The 16452-nt window shown below is 38.1% G+C and overlaps 1 protein-coding gene across 7 annotated transcripts in view; it reads right to left on the bottom strand.

Moving 5' to 3' along the window:
• Nucleotides 1-1902: 1902 nt before the first annotated feature.
• Nucleotides 1903-16452, bottom strand: part of TDRD3 (tudor domain containing 3) — a 160390-nt gene continuing 145840 nt past the window's right edge. For 4 of the 7 annotated variants that reach the window (XM_027064965.2, XM_027064968.2, XM_027064970.2 and 1 more), the window contains 2 exons: nt 7202-7327; nt 1903-2164 (listed from right to left, as the gene is read on the bottom strand). In XM_027064965.2, the coding sequence (XP_026920766.1) occupies nt 2134-2164; nt 7202-7327 (157 nt within the window). In that variant the 3' untranslated portion in view covers nt 1903-2133. Of the gene's footprint in view, nt 2165-4225; nt 4266-7201; nt 7328-16452 lie in introns of those variants that run through there. The other 3 variants (XM_027064966.2, XM_027064969.2, XM_027064967.2) reach the window with 2 other exon arrangements.

Below are 16452 nucleotides of genomic sequence, written 5' to 3'. Positions count from 1 at the left end.
GAGTGGCGACAGAAGTGCGTATGTCAAGAGTTGCTGTGAAGGTTACAAAAGACAACAAGTGCAAGGTGTTTAACGCAGCGCTGGCACCCAGGAAAACCTTGGCCAATCGTAACGATTATTATCACATACCACTTGCACATGCAGGCCAGCGGCTGCCCTACTTACAGAAAGACACAGAGAAGCTTGTCTTTTGGTATACTTAGCCCAGTACATCTTGCTCTGTCAGGAACGGACTCCTGCCCTTCTGTGTTCCAGCAGCCACAGTGAGGCTGGCTCCCTGGCTGTACTTAAACTTTCAGGTCAAATCATATACATCACATCTTTCATACACAGCTGTTCTTAGGGACTGCTGAGTTACCAACCACTAGCCATTTCTAGTGCCAGCCATCGAGAGTCTATTCTAGGTAACACTGCACTCGGTAGGATTGTTCTGTTAAACGAGAAAACGTGGACAACCACTTACCTCAAGTTTAAGCTCTTCTGCCTCTTCCCTTACTGACCTATCAGCCGTCAAATTAATCAAAACTACCATGGTTCCTCCCCTGGTTCTCAACCCAGGAGACACTTCAGATTCCTTGGAGATCTTTTTTAAAATACCATGCCTACGTCATCCCATTCCTAGTTGATTACGATGCACAGCAATGGTAATGAACAAAAGACAGAAAAGAGAAAACTCAACACTGTTGGCCATGTCATTTTCACCTGCACCCTTTCACTTATTATGATGTTGTAGAAACAATAAACTGTGGATTAATAAAGAAAATGTAGAATTAATAGGCCTTGAGCAACATCCTAAAGCCCTCTCCTTCAAAGCAAAGTATGACATTTTGTCAATTACTTTGACCAGAGGATTTTGAAAACAAAATCCTCCCTCCCTCCCTCCCTCCCTCCCTCCCTCCCTCCCTTCCTTCCTTCCTTCCTTCCTTCCCCCCTCCCTCCTTTCTTCTTATTCTTTCTTTTTAACTGTTCTCTTCTGGCCTCACAGGATTGAGACTATGGGAAGATTGTCTTCGTCCTATTACACAAAATTTATAGTTTAGACATGTTTGTTCTCTGTAATGGACATTCTGGTCTCCCTCTCCTTTTGGCAAGTATGTTGGCTTTCAGACACGTATTTCTGCCTCAAAATGTGCTTCCACCTCCACTTATAATATCGAAGCACTTGGATCAAAGCACTTGGATCAAAGGCCTAAACTAATCCACAGACCCTTGCTGAAGTCACTGGTTCCCAGGCAGAAAAGAGCACAATATAGGTAAATGCAGTATCAGGAGAAAGGCTTCTTTTCTCTTTTGAGAGTACTTCTGGAAGTGACCCCAACCCCATCCCTGGACTTCACAGGTCTGGGAGTTGAAGCCACCTCATGGTCCCGTGGGGCAGCCTGCTGTAGGATGAAGCTGATGCCAGAGAAAGCAGAAATGAAAGATGCAAAGAATCAGGGTCTTTGTTGACAACTCTGAGTCCCTGAATTAAACCAACTGAAACCTACTGTTTCAGTGAGCGAGTGGATTCCATTTAGTGTCTTAAGCCGGTTTGAGTTGGGTTTTCCATTGTCTACAACCAGACACATCTTGAAAGATCTGCTGCAAATTTTAAAAGGAAGGGAATGCCTGGCTTTTGATTGAATTACATTTGAAAAAGTTAGCAGAGTGTTAAACACAACATATTCAAGTTTTAAATATGGCTATCAAGTTTTGGCTATCACATTTAGCAGCTATTACCTTACCAAGAACTGCTAACTGGCTACATGTTGTTTTTGTATGACACGTGGCAAGCTGTGTCAGTCAGGTTATTCTGTAATTATGGGGAGGGTCTTCAGTATGCTGTGATGCTATAATATGGGGTGAATACCAGATGAACAAGAAAGATAATATTCAGCAAATAAAACATACAGTAAAACAATGTATATAACAGCGCACTGGTTTTATTGATGGCAGAAGAAAAGATTCTCTTTCACTTGTAAAAGGTACTTGCTTTAGTTAACTTAGTATTTTTCCCATTCTCCATGAGGGCTGGGGTTTTTTCCCTCTAAAATCTGTTGTTCCATTCTCCAATAATAATATCCGTCATGGCTGCACCTTATTTATTCTGAAGGGAAAGTAGGCGGTCTATCAACAGGTTTTGACCAGGATGTTTCAGTCAGTGGCTCCTTTCTTCACAAAGACTCTATTTAAAAAGAGAGGGGGAAGGTGAGATTGGATCCTCAAGTTGACTTTTCCGTACTCAAGATACACTTCTGCTGAAACATACCTAAATGTGGAGTGCTTGTATAAACATTAACAGATCTCAAGTAGAATACATTGGGTACTGCTATCTAATTTATAAACATAACTTCTATATATCAATACATAAACAAAAATAGAAATCTTCCAAAATAATTTTTCTTCTAGAAATTCTTAGAGCACGTGTCTGTCATCGTGAGCCCTATTATTGCTGGCATGCTGATTTTAGGAATTTGGATTAACTGAATAGTATTTAACAGAGGATGGCCTAAAAAAGATATGCACTCTCCCAGTGAACCACTTCTACCCGGATCCCACCTCCCTCCATTTCCCCTTTGAACACCTCTGGATTGGTTCAGTCCACACAGGTAATTGATGGGGGTCTGTCTCCCGCTCCCCGCTCCCGCCTGCTCCCAGTCTTTACCAGGCACCGCTCTAGGTGAACTTCTTTGGGTGGTGATGACAGACAGAGCTGAGAGAAGCAGAGAGAGAAGCTGTTTGCCCTGGTCGTATTTCAGCCTCATGCACTAAAGAACACTTGGGCAGGGGCGGCAGAGTGCCCTTGCTGCTACAAACAGATCACAAGTCTTCCGAAGTAACAGTGTCCTGCTCAGAAATGAAGAGCTTCGGGTATTGCTATCCTCACATGACGTCTAGCCTGCTGGCACCAGAGGGCTCTGCAGCGGCTATCTTTAGAGCAATAATTTCCCTGACCTTGATTTGCAAAGTGTTGCAAAAGGATGCTGGATCAGATAAAAAAAAAAAAAAAAATCGACATTTAAAAATGTATCTTTTACCAGCTGAAAGCTAAACCTGGATTTCGGAAAAAACTAAGTCACAGCATTTAGGTAATAGGTCTATGCATGGCTCTTGGGTTTGTGGTTTCTGGCTGATATGTAAAAACCTGAAGACCATTCTTTCTTCACACAAATAAGAAACTGGAAGTGAATACTCAACGTGAGTCAACGTTTATTAAACGGCTTCCTGCGCCGAGCATTAGCCTTGGTGGCCCGGTGGTGGGTAGGGGGACTTCATGCTGATGTGTCTTACAAAGTCTTCCCACCCAGGTCTGCCACTCCTCTCTTTTCACAACGGGATGTGCACTCTTCCACTGGAATGCTGTGATAGCTTCTTACAGTCTTTCCCATGGATTACAGGGCTGTAACCCACCCCATATCCAACAGCAATATTTCCTAAGCTTAATTTTCATCACATTACTCTTATTCAGAAGTTCATTATCACCAAACACATCAAACCCTTAATGTGTCTAAAGCTACATTCTTGAGTCACCACTAATCCATACGTTTAACATGCACTGTTTGGGTTCACACGTTCTACTCTTGCCACTGGAGCCACTTCCTGTGAACTCTGCCTCTCCCCCTTCAGTCCTCCTCGGCCTTCAGAGTGTCTTCAGGGGGCTCTCCCTGACCAAGAAAATGAAGCTTCAAACTATTTCTGAGCATTCGCCTGCCCCCGCTAATTGGTACCTAGTTCCCAGGACTCCAGTCACATCAGAAACCTCTTCAAATGCACACAGTTATGGTCGGTTTCACTGATTAAAGAATTGGGTATAATTTCTCCATCCATAGCTACTCATATTTCTGAGTTGTCTGTGACAATTATAACAAGTCCAGGAACGAGAAGTTTGGTGTTTGGGCCCTGTCCCCCCTCAAGGCCCAGATCTGACTCTCCACCATGTTGTCTCAGACTTGGGCCTATCTGCCCACGTTGCTCCCCGAGACTTCCTTCTCCCACCTTGCCCAGACCCCCAGGGAGCTCCTGCTTTTGCGAGTCACTGACGGTGTGTTTGGGACCAAGACCAAGTTGAATCCAACTCCCTCTGCACCTCGAGGGGAAGTGTATGTGCACGTGACGAGGTGGTGGTGGTGGGAGAGAGGGCTTATAGGAAAAACTCTCCAGGACAACCAAAGAATGTGTGAATTATGTAATTTATAAAATCTTACCAAAAACTTTATCAAAATATACTTATTTAATAAACACTTACTGAACAGCTACTATGTGTCATTCATCACCTAACAAAGTACCTGAAACATTAAAAAAAAGTATGACTATGAAATTATAGATTTTTTAAAAGTGAGAGTAGAAAGTGCCTGAAGTATTTCTTACTATCTTGAATAATTTTAGATAACAAAATCTGAGAAAAATTTCAGCACATATTAGAATTCATACTTATATCTGCTGGAAGTCAAATGGCCAGCTACAATGTATATCTTCTTTTTAAATGCTTAGGTTAATGGAAACCAGGAATGAGGAAATAAAAATACCTTTTCTCTCAAGAAGAAAATAATATATTGGGTTGCGTGACAAGAACAAAAAGTATAATTCTTACTATTGTTGAACCTCCCATTCACAGACAGTATATCAAAAAGATAATTCTACTTCATAATCTTTCCATGTTTGAACTAAAATTAAAAAATCATAATTGTTTCAACCAAGATCATGTGTCTTGACTATTTATTTTTCAGAGTAAATTTTGTAGTGAGAGGTTGTTTTAGTGATGCTATTATGAAACTGCCCCCCACCAGCAAAGTTATTCTCACTGATGTCAGGAATCCAGAATCTCTGTGTCACACATTTCCCACATCAACAGTACAATCCAAAGCAAGCATCTGGGAAAAATGGGCATTTTAAGCCAGGGAGCAGAAAACCACTAACACTGTGATGTTTCAGCTGATTGGGAACAGTCTGCATTGTACTGTTTGGTATCAATGAGCCACAATTACTGTGGGGCTATGGTTCCTGATTTAAGCAGTATGTTCTTTTTCAGAGGTAATTTTCCATGGAAGCCTAGCCTAGAAAACATATGAAAGAAACTAAAGAAGGGCCAAGAGGATGTTGTTCCAGGCTTCTGGCTGCAGCCTTACTCACTCTCACCATCTCCTTTCCTCCTTTCCACTTGTAGCCCTGCCAGGCCCTACCCCCCTTCTATTCTGCAGCCTCAGGACACCCTTGAGGAGTCCCAGTCCTGCATCCGCTGCTAGGGAACCACTACCCTAGAGCAGTCAGGAAGTTGAGAACCTTCGGCTTTATTTTATTTACTGAAAAAAATACTCTGAACGTTTTCTTCATTTTTGAGAGAGAGAGACACACACACAGACTGCAAGTGGGGGAGGGGCAGAGAGAGGGAGACAGAGAACCTGAAGCAGGCTCCAGGCTCTGAGCTGTCTGCACAGAACCCAATGCGGGATGTGAACCCACAAACTGTGGGATCATGGCCTGGGCCCAAGTCAGGGGCTTAACTGACTGAGCCACCTGGGCGTCCCACTTCAGCCTTATTTTAAAACCTTGGTTTAAACAATGCAAAGCCCTCAGAAAGCTATGAGGGAATTCTCAGTTTTCATTCACCTTACATGTGATTTCATTGTAAGCAACTGATGTCAAAAGTGGATGTTCAATCTTGTACGGTGTGAAGCTGTGGAAGCCATTATCTATACTCTGACTCTGCTTTGGTCAGTTCTCGCTATAGAAAAATGCCCAAAGTCGAGAATCAGTCCTTCTGTGATAACTATGGATGGTAGGTCACGTCTGTTTATTCGATGGCCTTGTATTAGGCACAAAGAAAAGCCAGTGATAAGAGAAAAAGATGGAACTCTGGCCTGCTCAGGTAAATCAGAAGTCAGGTAGCACCAGACTTCCACTCCAGGCAGATTACTACACAAGGGGCTAAGGACCAGAAAACAGAAGAAAACGTTCCTTCACTTAGGATGACAGAACTAATTTGTAACCAGAGAAGGAGCTCCGGAAGAGCTGAAGGGGATCTAAGACTCCAGGACAGTGCTGCCCAGCACAGGCACGATGTGAGACACATATGTAATTTCAAATTTCCCTCTAGTCTCATTAAAAAAAGCACAAATAGGGCGAAGTAACGTTAATGACATATTTGATTTAATCCAATCTATCAAAAATACTCTCATTTCAATACATAAATACTGCAAATTACTAATCTTTTACTTTTTTAAACTAAGTCTTTAAAATTTGATGTGCATTTTTCATTTACAGCACATCTCAATTCAGACTAGCTGCAATTTCAAGTGCTAAAAAGTCACAGCTGGTTTGAAAAATTGAGAGTCACTTAGGAGGGGGGAAATACAATGTGGATAACAACCTTAACAAAATGAATAGCTGAAATGAGAAATGGAGAACCATTTCTTTAAATTCTCAATGGTCTTGTTACTGAGAAGAAGAGACTGAGAAAAAGATATAGTTGAGTCTAAAATAGTCTCATAGTCTTTACAGTGATATATAACAAAAGCTGTAATGGGAAAACTCTGAATATATTCAAAAATCCTGGCATAATGAAGAAACAGAGATGTTACCAAAGATGGCAAAAGTATTACCTTCTAATAACACATTAAAAACTAAGGTCTTTGTTGATCAAAATGAGATGCCTTAGATTGCTCCCATAATTTCCTGACTTTTCTGTTATATTTCTCATCCTTCCTATTGAAGATGATTTTCAGATAGCAACTCTCTGAAACTCTAAGATGAAAGTTTCTGGATCAATAGCACATAGCCGCCACATCACGTCTCAGTAAGCAATCATGTTACCTTCATCCAATTTCTGAAGATATACAATGAAACATTTCCTCTTTTTTAACAAGGACTGAAATTTGTTAAATAATAAAAAACCTCAATTATCCAAGTTAGTGGTTATCTGGTCCTTTGTTTCCTTTTATTTTCTTCCTGCTTTCAAACTTACTGACATTTTACTGATTGGCATCACCTCTGACAGAAGAGAGTAAGTATAGAGAAAAGAGGGGGTTAGGGGTTATACGTGTGAGGAAAGATTTGGTGCAAAAGTACCTTGTGACTATGGTATAATCTTACATACTTTATAATTGAAAGGTCTGAAATATCAGTTTTTTCTATGATGTTATAAAACATCAATAATTGTACTTACACATTTAGCATAAATAGCATCTTTCTTTGTATGGAAACCACCTCACAATGTCAAGTTTACCTTCTCATATTAGTTCCGCGCCCGGGGAGGTTGGTAAAACTGCTGTGTGGGCCTAGTGGATCTTCTTGGCTGACCATCACCTCCTCTGCGGAACTCAAGCGTTTGGTCATAGGTGCCTTCTTCCTCCTATTTGCAAAGAATAGTGATTTAAACATGTTCAAAATAGCTCCAAGTTTCCTAAGTTAATAACTCTATGGTGCCGATTTTGATATGCCCTCTTAAGCTGCCTTGGGATTCACATCTGTCAACTTTTATAACAGAGGGAGGCAAGGGGAAAGGGAAAAAAAAAAAAAGCAGGGACATTGTTAACAATCTTTTGGTCCTTGATAACAGAAGAATGAACTTGACAGTGGTAAGATTAGAATCAAATTTAATTTCAGAAAAGGAAACTATTTCCACATAATAATAGCATGATTATCTCACCAAATGACTTGACACAAGGGCGTGAAAACACAGAAAAACAAGCATTATAATAAAAATTTTCCTGAATATTTGGGCTTCTAAATATTTGTAGGTATTTGTCATGGAAGAAGATTTTGGTAAGATATGGAAGAGGGGTGAAGAGCCAGAGAACATTCACCAGCTGTCTGTCCTCATCTGATGAGATCTCCAACATCGTTAAGAACCTTACATCTAGAGACAGGAAAAAATAATGGATTGGAATGAGGAGGGAAATACAGTTTACATATAAAGAAAGCTTCATGCAAGACATAGCAATCACCACAGTAAGACACAAACTACTTTCTTCTCATTTTCTTTCTTATTGAGGGGATACATCTATCAGCTCAAGGAATAGCATGGAAAAATTAGGATAAGCAGATTAAACAGCAGAAAGAATACAGTTAATTGTAATATTTGAAAAGAACTTAGAAGCAACAGAAATGTAGCCAAAGCCTCACTGGTTTCTTACTGAGTGCTGCCACCCTGTAATTTTAGTATTTTTAAATGAATGCAGCTATGAAGTATGCTCCCTCTTAAAGACAGAAAAAAATTGGCTCTCAGTTTATGAAAGGAACAGCATCTATTTCAAAAGTAGAGTTTAAATTCCAACTGAATTATCAGAACATAATAATTTGCATGATTTTGGAAATGTATCCCACATCTTCCTCCTCCTCCCTTTATCTCTGAATCATCTTTCCCAAAAGATTGCTTTCTTTTGACCCTATTAATAACATAAGAAGTTATATGAGAGACTGAGTTCTATTCTTCGAATTTTACGGATCCAACTATTACAATTTTACCTGAGAGAAGCAGAAATATGCTAAGATAATTTGATCAAATCCTATCATTTAGAAATGATTATTTAATATATGGCACGGACATAACTCTTATTCTTAGGCATCCTCCACGGTATTCTTAAAGAACAATTATTTTCCATTTTATACAAAGGACACTGAAGCCCAGGAAAACTTTGTGACTTTGCCCTAACACTTCTAAGGCAAACCTGGGTTTTGATTCAAGTGCAACTGAACTGCTTAAATGTTTACATCTCAGCCTGCATGTAAAAAGAAATAAACCAATAGCCAAAAATTAATGATCATCCTTAAGGGGCCATCATCACCTAAATAAGAGAATGGAGAAATGTGACAATGTATCAGCATAACTCAGTAACTGCCTCTTAGAGACAAAGTTTCAGGTTAGCTCTCCTTTCCTGTGTCCCTTTCATTGACAATCAATCTCAAAATGGTTAGAAGTGTCAGATACTAGGTCTATAATTTAGAATATCAATTAAATGCAATAAGAAAAATTACAAAGTGTTCAGGAAAGGAAAGAACTATTTTTAATTACTCTGGTCACTGTTTTGAATGATGATGGTCAAATATTATGGCTAAATTTGAAAAAAGGCTATTTAATTTTATGACATAGGGCAACATTTGAAGCTTTGCATATTAACTGAGAAGAATGAACATATATTTGTTACTGTAGTAGATGAAGTAATTATTTCAAGAATTAGAATGGAATGCTTCTTTTTCTCCACACCCCACTGCGGAACTGGCTGAGAGGACATCTAAAAATCTATAATTTATCAATAGAAAACACTGCTAAAGGTAGGAAGCTACATTTGTTGAGTGAGGGAGCTGGATCTATATAATATGGCATTGCTATTTGAAAAGCTGTCTCTTCTGTGTCTAAAAGATTCACAGACTATACTAGCCAGAGCCAATTAAATGGTTTTATAAAGATGACCGACCATGAGATTTCTTTCACGTTATTTGATGTCTTCACCATCTTTTTATGCAAGATAGAAGCAAAAAATAAAAACGATTCTGACAGCTTGGTTTTCAGTGATCGTCAAAGGCACAATCTTGCCTTTTTAACTTTTAAATATTCCTCTTGCAGAGTACTTGAGGGCAAACCTGGTCACCCACAGAAACTACTTCGTATATTCCATAGCTAGTCATTTTTAGCACCGAAGGAATACCTCTTTCCATTTTATGTAATACACAGCTAAACTTAATAGGTGAGTTTACTTGGAGTCATCCTTGAATGACATTATACCTAGTTCTTGCTCCTAACTTTTCTTCCTCTTTTAGGTTTTGCTACTCTGTAATAGATTTAAAACTCAAAAAAATTAAATAATATGATAGTTCAAAACATATTTTTAAAAATCTGACACTATGTTTGAGCTGGCACTGTTCTGGAAAGCCATATAGTCTTGTCCCTCCCCTTAGATCTGACAGACAAGGAATCTCTAAACCCTGAGAAGCGAACTCAGTTTTCCATGTCACAGAGCTTATTCAAGGAAGGGTCCAGACCAGCGCCATTCTGTTTCTGACTCTCAGGCCAGATTCTTCACAAATTCTGCAATAACTTTCATAAAATGAAACTGACCAATGTCATCTTCACCTAAACTTTGAGATTCAGAACTATTTTATTGGGACTCAGATTTTTGCCCCCCTAAACCATGTTTTCAGATTAAACCTGGTTTAAAAATACTACATAACTAAGATTCAAAATGCATCCTCTTTTCATGCCAATATTTACTAGTTTATTGCTCCTTTTATTGAGAAGATATAAAATACAATAATCACCGTGTCATCAAGCATGAACGGAATGACAGTTTGAAGAAAATAAAAAGTCCCAGGACCAGTGCAAAAAGGAGATGACAACTTCACCTATGAAACATGTTTGACAGGTCACATCTTTCTTGAGTATAATCTTCAGCATACACTGTATCTGGAGTGAGAACACAGACAAATACATCTTCCTCATTTATAAATGAGCTCTGGTACAAAAGCTCATTGGAAATCAGTCACTTGGAACCTGAATCATACCTCAGTAAAAGGTATGCAACATTTAAATAGAGGTAGGGTTCTCTGTTCTACAAGGTGAAGTGCAAAAATAACAAATCAAAAAACAAACAAAAAAACCCCAAAAAACCCAAAAACAAAAATTAAAAAAATGAAAAAACAAGGTGAACCATACAAATGAGTATTTTAAGGAAGGTGCTGGATCAGTGGTTCTCAACTGAAAGTGATTTTTTGCCCCCCAGGGGACCTTAACCACTGTCTGGACACATTTTTGGTTGCTACAACTGAGGGATGCTACTGGCATCTAGTGGGTTTGAAGATATTTCTGGTTGTTACAAAGTGAGAGGGTAAGGTGTAGGCGAGTTGTTACTATATCTAACGGGTGGAGGCCAACGATGTTGCTAAATATTCTAAAAGGCACAGGGCAGCCTACACAACAAAGAATTACCCAGTTCTAATGCCATCAGTGCCAGAATTGAGAAACCCTGGGCTAGGCCAATGGAGGAGGAGGAAACTTCCTACTCCTAAGTGCCAGCCTGGAAAATAATTCTGAAATTCAGAAAGCTTGGGTTTGCCAGCTTTCTTGTCTGTCTCTAAGGCTGAAATGCTAACACAAATCTCTATGGAAATTTTGTTGGGGGCGGGGAGAGGGCTCTATTTGCCAACAATGCCACATTTTCCTCTGCTTCACTGACATATTCATATATCTTATCTTAAATTACCATTCCTTCGGCATTTTCCCACAACCATGACTCTGTGAGGAGACAATCCGAGATTATTTGGTTGGTGAGAGTGGGGAGCAGGGATGGCAATTCTCTTCATAAAAAAACTTAGAAAAACTTATTACTACTGTCACACATCTTTTAATAGGTATTTTGTGTGTAATTTAATAAAATTTCTTCTAGTCAGTTCCTTCTTACAGAATTTGTATAGTAGTCACAAAAACATAATCCAGCATATGAAATGAACACCATGTACTCTCAACAACAAGCCTTGAAATTTAGGATACTTTGAATAATGAAATATTAATGAGTACATATCTCTATCAGTGATTCACATATGAATCACTCACTCTGTGAATTTCCAGGCCACCTTTTGCCTGCCTGGTGAGCTTCTGTAGCCAGTTTATAGAAATATAAACTCATTTTAATACAAAACCTAAACAAAAGTTAAAGACAAACTTGCTTTCCCAAAACATCATATAATAAAGGCAAAACTATGGAGACAGTGAAAAGATTAGAGGTTGTCCAGGGTAAGGGAGAACAGAGGGATGAATGGCAGAGCACAGGGGATTTTTAGGGTAGTGAAACCATTGTGTTATGAACTATTATGGTAGATACATGTTATTATACATTTGTCCAAACCCACTGAATGTACACACCAACAATGAAGCCCAATGTAAACCACGGACTCTGAGCAAATGCATTACTCTAGTGGGAGATGTTGATAATGGGGGAGGCTGTGTGTAGGGGTGGGGGGCAGGGAGCATATGGGAAGTCTCTGTATCTTCTTTTCCGAAGAATCTAAAACTGTTCTAAAAAAATGAAGTATATTAAAAAAAAAATAGGCTGTAAAATAGGCCATGTCAGTGGGATACTTTGTGCCTTGAATAGTGCTGATGATGTCATGGATCCTTAATATTTGGTAAAATGTTTCTTGACATGCCTTATTAATAAAATGGCACATTTCAATCCATTCAGATTCTTCCTGTGGTTATCAGTAACTAGAATATGACAATTAAACTGCTTTCATCCTTGGAATGCCATGAGAATGAATTAATGTGTGAAAGCCACTTTGAAGTTTATGGAGCTTTCTGAATTGATTTTTAGGTTGTGTTCAATTTTGATTATACCTTGGATATTTATAACATTTCCTCTTCATCCCCACTGAAACTCTGACCTTTGATTTTATGTTACAGTCCAAACAGGTGAAATAAAGTATCTCTGCCCCATTCAAAAACAAGAACAAAAAATCATGTAAAGAAGAATTTAAAATATTTTTAAGTAACCTATTTTAAATCAATTACACTAACATTCCATTATATTAGAGTGACTTAAAATTGAAAGTAAAAGCTGGATTGGTTTTTTATTTTCTGTGAAGGTTATGTATAACATCTGTGCCCACTAGAATCATGTATTATGATCAATGCTGAACTTAATTTACCAATTATTCTTGTTTAAGAAATATGTTCCAATTGAATATTTACAGCTGTATCACAAAACAAACCAGGCTTGTGGTAGCCTGGAACCACAAACTGTTTTCTATAAAACAGAAAGTTTCTGTAAAGAACAGTAATCCAAATACCTAAAAACTATTATTTGCTCAAGGAATTAGTCCCGTAACCTGAGCTAGAACACAAGTCTTCTGACTCACAGTCCTGTCTTTCACTCTGCTCCCAAAGAATGAGGGTGAGGAATGTAGTTATAATGAATGCCAGAATTGGAAGAGGAATTGGAGATACTCGAACGGAGCAGATTACATTAAAAAAAAATATATCAGAATTATCGTTTATATTTTGGGTAAATGTGGCACTCTGGCTTCATATGAAATTTTATATAGAATTTCACCCTAAAGTAGATGGGCCCAGGTTACAGTGAGTGTTTTACATGTGTTAGCAAGCAGTATCCCCTTGGCTTTCTCTTCCTCAGCCCCTCCAAGCTCTGTCACTCCCTATGGCACAAAAACTAGCCCCATCTAGTTCAGCCTCTGCTAAACACAGGGAACTAGCTGGGTCGACTGACTTGATGAATATAAGAAAGTGAGCTGGTGGAAGAAGAGGAACCAAAAAGTAGGCCTCTGACTCAGAGTTTGGAACCCTTTTGCCTTTGCCTTCTATCACAGAGAACATCTAAACACTTCTTTTGACTTCAATGAATTAAATGCCTCATTTGGTAATAAAACCTTCTGCACCTAGGTGAGGAAAAAAAAAAACCTCAAGTTTCACTAACATATGAGAGTGTCATATATAACCAAAATAAGTAATTTTGTAATAGACTAATTTCTCTATGTTTGAAACTTTGGGTAAAAGAAGATACCATTTTAGAATTATACCACTTAGAATTAGAGTCTCCCCTTCCCTCAGAGCAGATCTAAGATCATCCCTTTAATACGTACCATGTCCGAGAATATTTTATTTAAATCAGATATTTTATAGCAGAAAAGAAAAATACTGATTCAAGACCAAAAAAAAAAAAAAAATAATAATGTGATTCAATCTGATCTAATTACTAAACAGCTGTTCCAAAATGCATGGCTGACAGAACCCAATGCTTTCATTCCTGTATCACACAGGATTTCAGGAGAAAAATGAGACATTTCACTGTGGTTCTGATCTTTTCAGAAAAGAGTATTTTTTTTAGATTTATACAAAAATTGATATTATTGATGATGTTATATTAGGAAATTATCAGAAATCTTAGTTCAAGGATTTTACTCTATGCCCTGCCAGCTAGAGCACAACCTACATAAGACAACTAACTAACACAGAAGAAAACTAGATGTTTAAATGACAGTAAAAGCAAACACCGTACTCTTCATCATAGTCCCTCCTCTAATTTCATTAAGATCACCGACCCTTTAATATAAAGTAGACAAGCCATTTTTGGCAGTTTAGGCACTTAAGGAAATTGAGCTGAACTTCAAAATGCTCCATCCATATTTTAACTACGAGGATATGAAAAAGGGACTAGTAAACATGTCACCATTACCAAATTGCAAAAGTACAGACACTCCTACGTTCAAAAACACACCTGAGTTTATTTACAACTTGGAACAGAGAAAAAGGAAATGGATGTTTATTCCATTGTGTGTCTGGCATTTTGCATTCTATCTCATTTAATCCTTGCAACAGTGCTTTGAGTTACCTAATCTCACCATTCTACAGATGAAGAAACAAAGTAATTTACCCAAAGCTATATAAGTGGCCACGCTTGAATAAGACTCCGGGCTGTCTGCTCCAAAGTCCTTTCCATTGCATCACATAGTGCATATTTACATATCTTGCTTCAGACAGTTTGGCTTACTTTTTTCTAATAGCTAGCTTAAGATCATTCTTAAGTAAACGGATGGCCTCTGTCCCGAGGTCTCTGTCCTAGCACAAACATCATTTACTGGTCATAATCTTTGCTGAAATACTACAGTGAGGTCCAAAGAATGAATATATGTTTTATAAAAATGTGCACCTCTCTAAAACTCATTGGCTGCTTTAGCTTAAGATTAAATAGATTCCAAAAGCTTGCCCAGAAATCAAGGTACAGAGCATATCCTGCTCCCGGATATGCCGATGTACTCAAAGATTTCCTTGAGAGATACTTCATGACATTGTTATTTGAGACCTCAGTCTCTTAAGTCAGATCTGAGTCTCAGTTTAGCCTCTACCACTTTGAGGCATGTTACTCAACTTCTCTTGGTCTCAGTTTTCTCACACAGAAAATAATAATGAACTCATAGGTTTACATGGAGAACTATATGACGTTTTAATACTTAGGAAGGGTTTATCAAATAAGCCTTCTATGTTCTCTACTGTTGTGAAATAAGTAACCCTTTGACAATACAATATATGTGCCCATTTCAATTAAACTATCTAGACTCACAGACTTTGCTAAAATTTAGGAAGTTTGCTGCTATTCCTCAGGTTGTTTTGGGCAGATAAGGAAAGTGGAAGAGTCACTGGAAAAAAAAAAAAATGAAAGAGCCAATGCAAGGAGGAAGATTCTTGCCACACACTTGCCATTTTTATCTACTGAAATTAAAAAAAATGATCTACACATTAAAACGAATAGTTTGTTTAATTGTTAATAGTTTAATTCTATTGTTACCACTGGTTTTGTTTCTTTGGGAGGTATTTTTTTTTTTTTAATTTATTATAGAGAAAAAAGGAAAACAGAACAAAAAAGGGGAGGAAACTGGCAAAGAAGCACTCTTGAAAATCAGTCAAAAGTTATAGACACGATTTGCATAAAATCTGAACATTTTAAGAGGAAGCCAAAAATAAGTTAATGTGATCAGTCTCTTTGAATATCTTGCCTTTAGATCATACCCTTTAAATTTTGGTAAATGCTATAAAAAGGAACCAGTTAGAAACACTATTTAAAAAGTTGTACAGCAATGACAATTCATAATAGACAATGCCTATCTATGTTGATCTGTTTTTAGGTCAATGCCTACAAATTATCTATGCAAAAGCAACCAATGTTTTAGAATATCTTATGGTCAAGACATATGAGCACTAATCACAAGTGGTTAATCATTTTGCTCTCATAATTTATATCATTTTTACATCTTAAATGGGCAGGCTAATATAACACAATTTAAGATGGGTTAACTAATTCTTTCTCTGAAAGTAATGATTTCTGCACCATAATGCCAGAGCACTTCTTACTCTAAAAGTCAGCCCGATGCATATTATGTAACTGACCACCTGAGACAAACACTTACGGTATGCTACAGTGACGTGTAATACAGATTTAAGAAACAGAAATAGAAAAAAAAAATCTCCGTGTCAAATTGAGGAAATATAGGCCAGATCTTTGCCATTAAAAAGTATGGAAGGTTGGAGGAGGGAGGGGACACGTGACTTGACATGCTTTATTTAACTATAAGAAAAAAGTCGCCATGCCTAATAACACAGAAATGAAATCACTGCTGATGTGTTCACCCCCTTAATGAACATAAAGGAAGACTGACAGGAAAAAAGTTAAACACTTAAATCTTCAAGCAGAAAGCGGCCCAATGTGACAAACATCATTATACATTTAAATCCCATTCATACCTAAAAACCCATACTAACAAAGTCTGCATAATGAACTGAAAATATTTCTCTTTAGTGAACCATAATAACAGATGTTTAGAAACCCTTATCCATTAACAGGCCAGTTAACAAAGTCCTGTAGAAGGACTACAGGAGTCAGTGATCTGATCTCAGTACAAGATCCACCTACCGCCTTCAGGTAACTCTGGTGAGGGGTACTCAGGCTCTTTTAGGCTCTCTGTTCTGCACAA

The sequence above is a fragment of the Acinonyx jubatus genome, chromosome A1 (genome assembly GCF_027475565.1).
Source record: "Acinonyx jubatus isolate Ajub_Pintada_27869175 chromosome A1, VMU_Ajub_asm_v1.0, whole genome shotgun sequence".
Classification (NCBI taxonomy): Eukaryota; Metazoa; Chordata; class Mammalia; order Carnivora; family Felidae; genus Acinonyx; species Acinonyx jubatus.
This window is presented reverse-complemented; position numbering and strand designations above follow the sequence as displayed.